This window comes from Podarcis cretensis (assembly GCF_951804945.1).
Source record: "Podarcis cretensis genome assembly, chromosome: 7".
In the NCBI taxonomy this organism is placed as follows: Eukaryota; Metazoa; Chordata; class Lepidosauria; order Squamata; family Lacertidae; genus Podarcis; species Podarcis cretensis.
Window position 1 is genome coordinate 50,914,234 of NC_137176.1, and position 13,275 is coordinate 50,927,508.

At 39.4% G+C, this 13,275-nt stretch overlaps 1 protein-coding gene across 1 annotated transcript; it reads left to right on the plus strand.

Moving 5' to 3' along the window:
• Positions 1-761: 761 nt before the first annotated feature.
• RNF138 (ring finger protein 138) lies at positions 762-11,601 on the plus strand. Its single transcript, XM_079982769.1, is given in 9 exon segments — positions 762-827; positions 830-935; positions 2,110-2,236; positions 3,518-3,683; positions 4,427-4,542; positions 5,289-5,360; positions 7,606-7,711; positions 8,947-9,054; positions 11,442-11,601. Coding segments are annotated over 9 exon segments (921 nt in total). The 5' UTR covers positions 762-776; the 3' UTR covers positions 11,511-11,601.
• Positions 11,602-13,275: the final 1,674 nt, after the last annotated feature.

A 13,275-nucleotide genomic window follows, 5' to 3' on the forward strand; every position in this document is an offset into this window, starting at 1 on the left:
ACCCGATATCGGGGGTCCTTTGAAACTCTGTATCTCCTTTGTCCACGTGTCTGTTAAAACGGCTCAATGCGATTTACACCGAAGGGGAAAAAAGCATACAAACACAATTATGCTTGAGACACAATGGCCCAGCTCCTTGCCTACCCTGCACAGAAAGCAAATTCAATCGCTATCCGCAAGCCACACCTAAGAGAAGTGTTTGCAGAAAGAAGGGTACAAGATGTGCAGGCATTTAATGAATTAAACGTTTCCGTCTGCGTTCAGAACACAGTCCGGAATCCTGTTTTCCCCTGATATTTTTCCTCTTCCCCAAACCGAGAGGACTAGAGACTTCACAGTGCAGTTCATTCTCTCTCTCTCTCTGTGTGTTTTTAAACTAGGCAGCAAATCTGTGTTCAGTGGGGTTTATTATGGTCAGTTAAGCGAGCAGGGTACGTATATGCCATTCCACAAGGGAGCTGCGGAACTGAAGGGGGTTGTGCTGTGCATATATCCATTCCCCACAAGCCGTCTTTTGGGAGCCCAGTTCTTGCGCCTTCACGCGACAGGAGGGCAGTGGTGAAATATTAGGTCTTGGCGAGCCCCTCACAAACGTGCCACTTTAAGCCTTTCGCGAGGAGGCCCGCCAGCGGTTAAAAGAAACTGGCGGTCGAAAAAGCGGCTTCCGCGTCGCCTCCAGGCAGCCAGGCAGGCGGAGGGAAGAGGAGGAGGAGGCGGCGACGACGACTCTTGTTCAATAACAATTCACGCCGGAGGGGAGGGGGGGGACTATTGCCATGGCAACCCCGGCCTGCCTGTTGGGAAGAGGCCGCCGCGGCGGCGGCCTAAGACCTACATGGAGAGCGGCGGCGGTTTGACCGGCTTGGCCTCCGGGAGCCCTGAAGATCCCGGCCCGGCCCCGAAGCTTGCGACCGACCTTCCCGTTCTCCCGAAAGGTAGTGGCTGGGGCTCGAGGCGAAGGGCGGGCGTGGTTTTATTTTTGCGAGGTGGGGGCCGGGATTCGGATTGTCGGGGACATCGACGCCGAGAAGCCGGCGCGGGGCTGAGGCTTGAAGAGTCGCCTCGCTCTTGCTCCTCTTCCTCCTCGGGGCCCTTAAGGCCTCGCCTCCCTCTCGCGCCGCCAGTATCGCGACGGTGGGATTTCCTTTAATTGTACGTAATATAAATATGAAAACACGTTATTATTTGCATGCCGACTTCGTTAAAGTTTCCGAAGTGGTAACAAAAACCAGCACCGGTACGTTGCTTTCAGTGCATTAAGAAAACCGCAAAATAATGGCCTACAATTTATATTTTGCGTGAGGCTCGCCGTGAATAAATTCCCTTTTACTCCAAAGTAAGCCCTCCTGCGTTACATGGGGCAAGTAAGACTTGTGTTGGGTCGCAGCCTAAAATGCCAAAGGGCAGGTGAATTAGGCCGCCAATAGATATGTATTTTTTTTTTTATTATTCGTGGCAAGAGGGGCCATCTTGCAGGAGGGTGTAGCAGAGTTATGGGGCCATGTGAAAAAAGGCCTTTGATGGAAAATAACCTGAACAGAATGGAGGATACAGAAGGGAACGCTCCTATAATCAAACCTCAGACAAACCTTGACCATCTGCCATTATGGCTGGAACGGGTGGGAGTTTGAGGCCAACAAAACCAGGAGGGCCACAAGTTCTCCATCCCATTTTTAGGGCATTTTACTGCACCAATAGCAGTAGGGGCAAAACAGCACTAGGTACTGGTAGGTAGCTCCCATGCGGTACTGCAAAAATTAAATGTACCTTTGCCACCACCAGAAGTCCATTCATTCTTCACTTCAGGCCTTTGAATCATCCTCATCCATAGTGTAGACAGCTATAGTTTCACACATAGTGAAACCAAGCTGAGACGTGTGTCTCCCCAAAGTTTTAGTCACACTTGCAAAGTCATATATGTCAAGGGGTCACAGCACTCATTCTTCTGTACTCTTAAGGGGCAAGCTTTCATGGCCTTCTCAAATACTGTACTCAAGGAAGTGAATAATTAAGTGAAGACAAAAGACAGGATAAACACTGTCTTGTGCTCTTGTTCCCAGTAGTTAGGGTGATAATTGTTCTCTATATATTGTTCCATTGCTCTTTCAGAAGTACAACAGTTTGCTGCCATGAATGAGGAACCTGCCACTATTTGTTTCAATGAAGATGATTATTACTGTCCTGTTTGCCAAGATGTGTTTAAAACGCCTGTGAGGATTTCTGCTTGTCAGCATGTGTATGTATCTATGGCTCTGGCCCATTTTTATTTGCCCCTCCCTTGTTAATTATATATTTTCTCTCTTCCCTCATACTCTTCCTATCTAACTGATCTCAGTAAACATTTGTATTTTTTAAGGAGGATGTTCTCTTGTTAACCCCACTTTTGAGGAGGATGAAACTACTTTTACGTATGCTAAACAAGTGCAAATTCATAAGTTTTTGTAAGTGCTTCTACTCTTGTACATGCTGCATAAGATACTTTTTCTTGAACAATCCCCACAGAAGCCCTCCATGAAGTTTGTGCTTGCTTGTTAAAATACATCTACTGAGGCCTTTTGAGTTCCGTTTGTTCCCATGCACAGCACAAATTTGAACATTTGCTAAGCTTTACTAAGCATCTTCAGTGTTGTAACCCAGATAATCTTAAAGCTAATTAGAATGGAAATAATTCTAGTTTTTGGATGTAGATAAGAATAGCCTTACTGCACAATATCTCATAAAAGCAAATTCCATAAATTCATTACATGCTGTGTGATAAAGTGTTTTTTTTTTTAAGAATGTTTTAAATCTTCTGTCATTCAGTTTAATTGGATGACCTTGAGTTCTAATACTATGAGAGATGGCGAAAACTTCCTTTCACTTTTTCAACATAAGCATAATTTTATAAACCTACACAATGATTCCTACCCATCCTCCCTCATTTGCCTTTTTCTTCACTATTAAAAGATCCAAATGTGATGACTTTTCTCATCAGAAAAGTGCTCTAATCACTGGTAGTTATCTGTATCTTACTATTTCAGATCTGGCTCCAGTGCAGATCTATATAAAGGTGTTTTTTTTGAAAGGCGGTTTAATTTTGAATATATTTTGTAATTATCCTTGGTGTACAGTTTGCCCTTTTCACAACTGGTGTGCACTGGGTTCATTTTTCATTTTGTACTCTGTCATAACCCCTCAGTATCTTTCTTGGTGAGTAACTGGCAGTTTTGATCCCCTAAAGTTAGGGGTTTTTTTGTCTCAGTGTGCATCACTTTGAATCTCCTTTGTCACCCCTACCTCCCATTCACACAGTTTTGATATGTTTGGGAAGTCTGTTTGGATTTTTACCATCCTCAATATGTACCGTAATCTGCAAATTTCTCTGCTTCACTGCTCTCCCCAACTTTAAATCATGAGTATATGAGTTATGACAGACTGGTGAAAGTGGCATGCTGTAGTAATAATAATGGGATTAGAATGACTATTAATTAGTAAAGCAGAACATTATTTTTGTACTCAACTTTATATTTGGGTTCAGGTTTTGCAGGAAATGTTTCTTAATGGCTATGAAAGAAGGTGGAACACATTGCCCACTATGCAGAGGCATTGTCACCCGAAAAGAAAAAGCACGTCCTAACAGAGCCTTAGATGTTGAAAACAACATGAAGAAATTGGTGGGGAGCTGTAGATGCTGCGACAAACAGGTATAGTAGATGTAAAATAGTGTTAAAAGTGGGCAGAGGCTGAAACTCTGTATGCTTATCTAGAAGTAAGCCCTTTTGAAAACATGCATAGGATTACATTGAAATAATAATTATTGCAGACAGGTGGGTAGTGCACCATCATCTGCTACCACATTTTACATTATGAAGATTCTGAGAAAAAGCAGACTGACTTTGAATAACAAACAAGTGTTGCAACTAGGCACTGATAGAATGTATTCCTTCACTTTTTTTGTTCTGATTTGGGAGCACTCTAGTAAATTAAAACTGTTAATAATACTGAAGAAGACGTGGAGGTACAAGAATGACGTGAGCAGTGACTGTAAGACAATCTTAACCAGTATACACTTTGAATTACCTGATTGAAGCTAAAACAATCCCTAAATATACAAAGATGCAGCTAACCATATGTTCATTAACTTTTTATCTATCTTAAGGTCTCGGGAAGCTCAAACCATAGAATACTGTAGAGTTTTATGATCTGTCACCTGATCTAGTTGTCACCTGATCTACCTGTCCTGTGTTGAGCTCAGTAAAACAAAAATATTTATAAGGCACGTAAGAAAATATGTGTTAATGCTTAGTTGTTGAATGAGCTTTCAGTATTGCAAATCAAGGGAATTTAGAAGAATGTTGTATAAACTAGTTGACATCATTTTTTAGGTAACTATAGGACTGCCCATAAATCAGATTCAACTCTAAATGAGACACAACTTTATTTACAGATAAGATTCTCGCGTATGAGACAGCACTATAAATCTTGTAAAAAGTATCAAGATGAGTATGGTGTTTCTTCTGTAATTCCAAGCTTAGACATATCTCAGGATTCAACAGGAAACAGGTAAATACCTATTTCCAAGTAGCTTTATACATTGTAATGTTTCCCTTTTTAAAAAATGTCCCAAACTATTATATATTGTGTTCTTTAGATTTGGCATGGGGGAAGTTGTTAAACAATGTAGCTTAGAATTTATTCACAGGGTGGTTGAAGTGTGACAGTAAAGTACACTTTATTATGTTATATCCAAATGAGAACTTCCGACACAATGTTATAATTATCTTTTAGGCTTTGGAACTTAGTTCTGATTATGAAATGCCAAAAATCACTATTTAAATCAACAAAAATTACTTTGCGTATTGCAAACCTTTGTTTTGTTTGCAGTATGGGCACCAGGCTTCAGTGGCCCTTGGCATAATGGTGATAGTGCCCCTCCTCAAACAAAGGCAGGGCTCAGTCCTGCTTTAGGTGGCAGCTACATCCTTCTCTGCTGCTTTGGTGCTCCCAGTGCCACTCACTGTCCTCCACTCAGATGCACTTCCATGGACATGCAGCAGCACTTTTGAATGCGAGCTAAGCTCAGCTTCATCCATGGTGGCCACCCAACACCTTATGCAATGTTTCTGAAGTAACTTTTAAAAAAATATATGTTTATTTAGATAAGAACACCTATAGTCCAATTCTAAACATGCAGTTTTTGAAAGTAAGTCCCACCAGTATCAATGGGATTAATTTATTCATCATACTGTTTTGAATTGCAACCTCTTCTGTATTTAATTTGAAAATAAATTCTCATGCTTTGTATGAAGTTTTAGAAGTGACTCTTCTACTTCGGAAGTTGGAGAAAATTCTAATCTACATGTTCCTGAAGAAGCTACAAGGTAGGACTACCTTTGAAATCAGTAACTGTGGTTTTAGGTATTGGTGGGAAGGAGTGCCAACAAATGAAGGGAATCTTCAGTAGAAGACAAATTTCAAAACAAATATCATAGTCCAATGGCTGTGATGTATGCTCAAGCAGGGACTTTAATGTGTGAATCCCAAGCTTTGAATAAGGAGATGCTTCCTTACTGATTTCAGTGTCAGGTATTAGATTACCAGGTGACAAAGTAAATAAAAAAGCTATTTCTCATCAGAACTTTATGCGTACATTGACTGCCTCGTGAGGTTTGGACTGGGGCCCATTTGGCTTTCTTTATCTACCTTCAGGTCTTTTCACATATGTGTAAGGCATGGAGAATTATACTCCTGTATCAGTAACCTGAATATTTTGTTAAAAAGTGGTTTTCAGCCTTTTTGAGCATAGGAAACCCCTAATGTGAAGGTAGCACAAAGCACATCACGCTACAGTTATACTTCAAAACAAGGCAGAATTTTGGATTTTATCAAAATTCAAATTTTGGGTTTAAAGTATTAAAACAGATTTGTGTCAAGGTGAAGTATAAATAGGTATGTGATACCTTATAATATATTTAGGTCAGTTAAAATCAGGAAAATGGAATTTGATTTGTTTCTTAGAAAAAGATATTCCAAAGAAAACAACTTTTTATATTTGAAGTAGTGCAAAGTAATCTTGTGATTTACTGCAAAAGCTGCTGGTGATAGATGAAAGAGATCCTGTTGAAAGACTAGGTAATCTTAAGAAAACACCCCAATGAAGCTTTAAACTGAAAAATACATAGCATGACCTCTCTTCCATTGGCTTAGTAGATATTCTGTTATTCTTTTGTTTTAAATCGCACTGTAAACTGCCCTGGGATATTAGGAACAGACTATATACAGTGGTACCTCGGGTTAAGTACTTAATTCATTCCGGAGGTCCGTTCTTAACCTGAAACTGTTCTTAACCTGAAGCATCACTTTAGCTAATGGGGCCTCCAGCTGCCACCGCGCTGCCGGAGCACGATTTCTGTTCTCATCTTGAAGCAAAGTTCTTAACCCGAGGTACTATTTCTGGGTTAGTGGAGTCTGTAACCTGAAGTGTATGTAACCCGAGGTACCACTTTAAATACCTTAAATAAATCAGCAAGCGCTTGGGCAACAGAAAGGAAGAGATGCCAAGGATTAGGCTGGCGTTTATGCCTCAATCACGGTGGCACTTATTTGATTCTGATAGAATTTGCTTCAGTCATGTTTGCTTCCATGTAGACATTTATTGTATTGGACCACATGTGTTCGTATTGGAAGGAACAATGTAATAGATTAGGAGGTATTTCAGTGATTTTAAGTCAGAACTTCCAAGATCCTCAGAAAAGGGAGGATTCAGACTTCTTCAAATGAACAGATTTAAATGTCATTTGAGTCTCATTATTAAATGGGTGTTATTTCTGTGCAGTGTACACGTGAACGAGATGATTCCACAACACTTGTGTATTGATTTTTATTTTATTTTTTAAAAAATTTCTCTTTATTAATTTTCATACACACATATACACACATATGTACAGAAAATAAATTCTTCACGGAAAAAAAACACAATAATAAGAACAACATAACTTAATTATAAGAAAACAAAAAAAAAAAACCAACAAAGACAAACATGTAAGTTATTGACTTCCCTCCACTTCAGTTTTGGGTTATGTAGTACATTTCCCCCCACAGTTTATCATGTATTGATTTTTAAAAGGGATACTCAAAACATGATAATAAAAAAAACATGCTTTTGTCATTTTCAGGTCAGGTCCTCTAGCAAATTCTCCAAATGTACACTGGCTAATTCAGCTGTTCCTTCCACATCCCACACCCTCTTTACTGTATACTTGCTTTACTGTATACATACCAGCGGCATTCAAATATGTTAAATTTTGACTTAGTGCTATATGAATTCACTACAGCAAGCCTCAAGCCTGTGTGCTTCCTCCCTCCTGAATGCCCAGGGGGAGGAGGGGAACCATTCATGCTCAAGACTCATTGTGTCTCATACACATAGTATTTAGCCATGGTCTAGTGTTATGTCCAAATGTGGTCACTGTTCCTCAATATGTGTTTTGGTCTCATTTTATGCATTTCCTCCTTTTGCTGAAATTAATGGGGAAATGATTGTGGGTGACAGAGTTCCTTGAACATGTAACATGCTGTTGCAGGGATTTTCATCCATGTGTACCTCTTTCTCATATTTGTTTTCAGTGGACAGCCTACATTCAAATGCCCTCTGTGTCAAGAAAGTAACTTTACAAGGCAGAACTTATTGGATCACTGTAATGATAGGCACCTTTATCAACTAGTTCCAGTAGTGAGTATGTGTATATAAAAAAGAAAATTTGTGAAGATTTTATCCTAGTATGTGTGAATTAAGCGGTCTTTTTTTGTGTGTGTGGAAATTATCTTAATTCTATGACAATAGCAATATTTTCAGAAAGAATGAGCCACCCTCTTCTCCCTTCAGTGATGGATCTAGCAGTTACAGCATTTTCCTCAGTTTTATACTGAATGACATTTTCCGATCTTTTTTTTTTTTTTTTTTTGAAGTACTTAGATTTGTAATTACAAGACATGTTTTCCATTTTCAGTTTGGGATTATCATTGTTTTATTTAGTATTCAATGAGTTTTCTTAAGGGACGCAGGTAGCACTGTGGGTTAAACCACAGAGCCTAGGACTTGCCGATCAGAAGGTTGGCGGTTTGAATCCCCGCAACGGGGTGTGCTCCCGTTGCTCGGTCCCTGCTCCTGCCAACCTAGCAGTTTGAAAGCACATCACAGTGCAAGTAGATAAATAGGTACTGCTCCGGCAGGAAGGTAAGCAGCATTTCTGTGCACTGCTCTGGTTTCGCTGGAAGCGGCTTAGTCATGCTGGCCACATGACCCAGAAAAACTGTCTGCGGACAAACGTCGGCTCCCTTGGCCAGTAAAGCAAGATGAGCGCCACAACCCCAGTATCGGTCACAACTGGACCTAGTGGTCAGGGGTCCCTTTACCTTTACCTTTATGTTTCTTAAAGGACTGCCCTTCATTCTATTTTTTCTCAATTTGTCACACAATACATTGCTATTAGACACATTTAACTCCATTTGAGTTCAGTAGAAGGACTAAGCACTTAAGGAGTGCCCAGCTTGGGCAGGATGGTGCCCTGTTTTACAAGTAGTGCCCAGTATTGTTTAAATGGGAGATATTAGAGACATACACTCTTTTAAAAACTGTTTGTCTTAAGTCCCATTTTCCAAGATTCGTTATGTAAAAAGATTGCTTAAGATTAAGGGCAGAAATAGACAAGTAGTATCTTCTTTAGAAACATAAATGTTCAGTGTCATTTCCTTTAAAGGATGTAAAGTATGTGTAGTTAACTTTTTAAGTTTAATCTCTTCTATTCACATTCCTTCCAGGAGTATCCTTTTGTTTTAAGAATGTGTCCATTTTAAAGGATTTCTACGTAGTATGATTTTCATAGAAACTAATGTTGATCTACTATCTAGTTATGAAATTTATGTGAGCAATTGTCTGCCTCTTGATTCTCTCTCTCTCTTTTAAAGATCTGTCCTATTTGTGTCTCTTTTCCATGGGGAGATCCTAACCGGGTTACTAGAGATTTTGTTGGCCATTTAAATCTAAGGCATCAGTTTGAGTATGGAGATTTTATGGTAAGAGCTTTTCTTTTGTTCTTGCTCCCTATTTAAAATGTTGACATTTTTTAATCTCTATGCTGGAAGACTAAATTAGAGCCCTATTCATCTTGGATTAATTTTGGTAAAAGCACCTTCTATATTAGCTTGCCAGATTTAAATTACCTAGAAGCCTTGCTTTACCCAAGTTCTACAGCTGCCCTGGTAAATTGTGAAATCTCTTTCCTAGGTAGATTTGGAGAAAAAGCTAGAAAAGCACTTAGGGGATTTTATGCATTTAAAACACTTCTACCCTGCTTTAGGCATAAAGGTTCCAAAGTCAGTTTATACCTCAATAAACCATGCATACACTAGTCTCTACCCTACCCTCAAGCTTACAATTTAAAAGATAGGACACACGAGGAAAAAGATGGGAAAGGACAGGAAAAGCAGACTTGGTCACTCTTCTCAAAAGTTACAGTTCATATAACAACCAGCTAAATTGGAAGTTGTTCAGGCAGCTTCATGGAATGACTACTGTCATAACCAGCCAGCCTCAACAAACCTGATCAGAATAGATAGCCCTGCTTCTCTCCTCTCCTCTCCTCTGGTCTGTAGCCTGATGGCATGGCTGTGGTGATAGTGAAAGGCAGATGGTGTCTCGGCAGGTCTAGTTTCTCACCCTGTCAGATGTCATCTGTTTACTTCTGCTGCCTGGCTGGGGAACAGTCTGTGGTGCTAGGATGCCAACAAGATTTCCTGGACCTGTTACACTTTACTTAGATTGGGTCCTCTGCAATCCCCCCAGCAGTCTGTTGGAAGAATTTAGGCTTATGTACATATATTAAGGTAAAGGTACCCCTGCCCGTACGGGCCAGTCTTGACAGACTCTGGGGTTGTGGGCCAGTCTTGACAGACTCTGGGGTTGTGCACTTAAGAGGCCAGGGGCCAGCGCTGTCCGGAGACACTTCCGGGTCACGTGGCCAGCGTGACATCGCTGCTCTGGCGAGCCAGAGCCGCACACGGAAACGCCGTTTACCTTCCCGCTGGTAAGCGGTCCCTATTTATCTACTTGCACCCGGAGGTGCTTTCGAACTGCTAGGTTGGCAGGCGCTGGGACCGAGCAGCGGGAGCGCACCCCACCGCAGGGATTCGAACCGCCGACCTTTCGATCGGCAAGTCCTAGGCGCTGAGGCTTTAACCCACAGCGCCACCTGCGTCCCTTACCTTATTATTATTATTATATATTACCTTAACCTATATCTTACAGTGCCATTATAAAGATGAAAGGGAGGATAATATACCCAACCTTGAGCTCCTCACTGGAAGAGGAAGATATAAATATATATCACAGCTAATGTAAACAAAAGGAAACATGCTCAAATCCAGAAAAGCCTTTCCCATCTTGCTTTAACTGCAGTGTTCCGTAATCTAGGGTTGCCATATGTCCAGAATTTCCTGGACATACCCAGAATACTGCAGCTGCAAGCAGTGTCTGGGTGGAAATGGGTGGAATGTCCTGGAAAATCATTTTCCTCAGAAATATATTATAAACAAAAAATTTCTTTGCGTTACTGCAAAAAATAAATAACATAAAGGGAGTTCAAAAAAAAAAAAAAAAGCTTTTCTGTCCGGATTTTCACTTTTTGAAATATGGCAACTCTGCCATAATTCTGATATTTACAGCAAAATACTAAAATGAAACAAAAAGCTTGCAAATCCTGATAAATAACAACATTTAAAAATATTCTTAAATATGTGCAGTTTCACAGCTTTGGTGTCTGAACTACCAACTCTCAGCCTATCTTACCTCACAGGGCTGTTGTGAAGGTAAAAGCAGGGAGGGGAAGACAGTGTACGCAGGCTTTTGCTCCTGGCAGCAAAAGAAAGTTGCACAGATCCAAGCAGCAACAAATACTCTAAGCATGTGTACTTTCACAACTCTCAACAAAACACACACAACATTTTGCCAACTTTAATAAACAAAAAACTATCCTTGTGTTAAAAGTACGGTGTAGGAATTTTAACTTCCTAGTGTAAGGTGTTTCATGACTTCATGGTTCTATTTGCTAATTCATTTTGTATCATATATTTTGGTTTTATTGTTATTATGTATTATTAGATGATGGCCCAGTGATGTCAAGCAGACTAGGAAGGGGGGGGGGGAAGGGAAATCCATTTTTTTCTCAGTAAGTAGGAAGATTCATTTATTTCACCGGAGTTATTTCTGAGTAAATCATATCAAAACCAATTCTGTTTTATACCCCCTAAATTTCCGCTGAATTAATACCAAATAACATAACTAATAATTGCTCCTTAACATTATCTCAAGTAAAAATACTGTTCCAAAACAACATGAACTGTAGAGTGTAATAACTTGGTCTGGGGGAAAATTCTAAACCATTTTTGTTGTTGTTTGTATTTAGAATCCTCAGCTGGATGAGGAAACTCTGTTCCAAAATGCTGTTGAGGAATCTTGTCAAGAGAACCTTTGAAATCTCTAATTTGTTCACATCATTGCTTTCTGCGAGGGGAGAAGCTGCATCAGTGGTCTCAGTGTTAATAAAAGGGAACGCTTGTATCCAGTTTAACTGTATAGCAGTATTACTTTCCCTTGAATTTATTTTAAAATGCTTTTTATTTAAACTAACAAAAAAGCATGTTATATTATAATACTTTAATATGGGGTGTTTTTTCCTCCACATGATATTAGAAATATTTCAGATATCTGGCAAAAACGTTACTGTCTTTGAGATAAAGCTATTAAGAGCCATTTTGCATCATTTGTTTTGTTCTTTTTAAAGAAGTGTTACACCATAGAGAAAAAAATTGCACTGGGACAAAGTATTGACATACAGATAATAAGGACAGGGTGGTGTTTTTTATTCTTTTTTGGATAAGTTAAATAACTTCTTCTACGCTTAGTAAATTTATGTTAAAAGCTAAAAAAACCAATAATTTCTAGCCCAATACTATTCTAGCCCCAGCTAGTGTTTACATAAAAGAACATGCACACAGGGGTTTTCTCAATGCTGTCAAGAATCTCTTAAGTAGCCACAATCTTGAGGCTTCCTAGCTATGGCATACTACTACTAGCTATGGCATATTACTAAACTTGTAGTAATTATAGCCACTGTTTTCCTCCTGGATCTTGAATCAAAGACACCAAGACTTGGAATGCCTTATAGTATATAAGCAAGTGGCACACTCCCAGACCAGATTTTAAATTTATCTTTGCCAGATTTTAAATTGTTAGGCATTATAATTATTGGCAGGACCTGAAATAGGCAGAGAAACTTCAGAAGGATCAACATATTCATAACCACAATGTGGCTCAAGCAAGAAAGGTTTAGACTTTCCCAGGATTTCAGTTCCTGTCCGAGATAACAAAGACTCAAAATTTGCTTTCCTTAAAGAGTGCAAGAATTTTGATATAAATATTCCCAGATATTTCAGCTTTTGAGGACAGATTGTAAAACCCTCAGTGCTTTGTATGAAAGTTTGAGACTGGTAAGACCACAATAAACATAATTTCAGATTTGGTTTCAGAATTATTTAGTTCTTTAATCACTTCAGGTATTGCCAATTCCGGTGTTGATAATATGAAAGCTATGCCATCTGCAAAAAGGTTAGTATGCATTTTACTTTAATTTTTTTCACTTTCTATATTCACATTGTTTCTAATGACTTGCCAATGGTTCAATAGACAAGGCAAATAAAAGCAGAGACAAAGGACAATCTTGTTTTACTCTTTATAGAGGTTTCTGAGTTGAGATCATTACATAAGACTGTAGCAAAGCAATGTTTGTATACTTCAGAAGTCGAGTTAATAAACCACTCTGATGTTAAGTCTATACATCAGTGATTTAAAAAATGACCAACTCAGCCTGTCAAAGACCTTGTAAAAATCCCATGAGATAATTGCAAGTGGCTTACCTTTCTTTTTACTATAATAAATGACATTCAATAGGTGTCTTACTGGATCCACTACGCCAGCAATACAGAAAGCCTACCTGGTCTGGGGACATAAAATTTGTAATGAACACATTTAATCTGTTTGCTAAAATGGCTGTATACATCTTAGCTTCTTGGTATAACAGGGCTAATTGGATGCCACAATCCCTCTAGGTCAAGGTTTCTTCTAACTTTTGGTAGTACTGTTATTTTAGATTAATGCCAGTAATGTGGAAGTTCCGCCAAAAGAACTTCATTAAACAACTTGGCTAGATGGGGAGACAGTTCATTTCTAAAATGTTTATA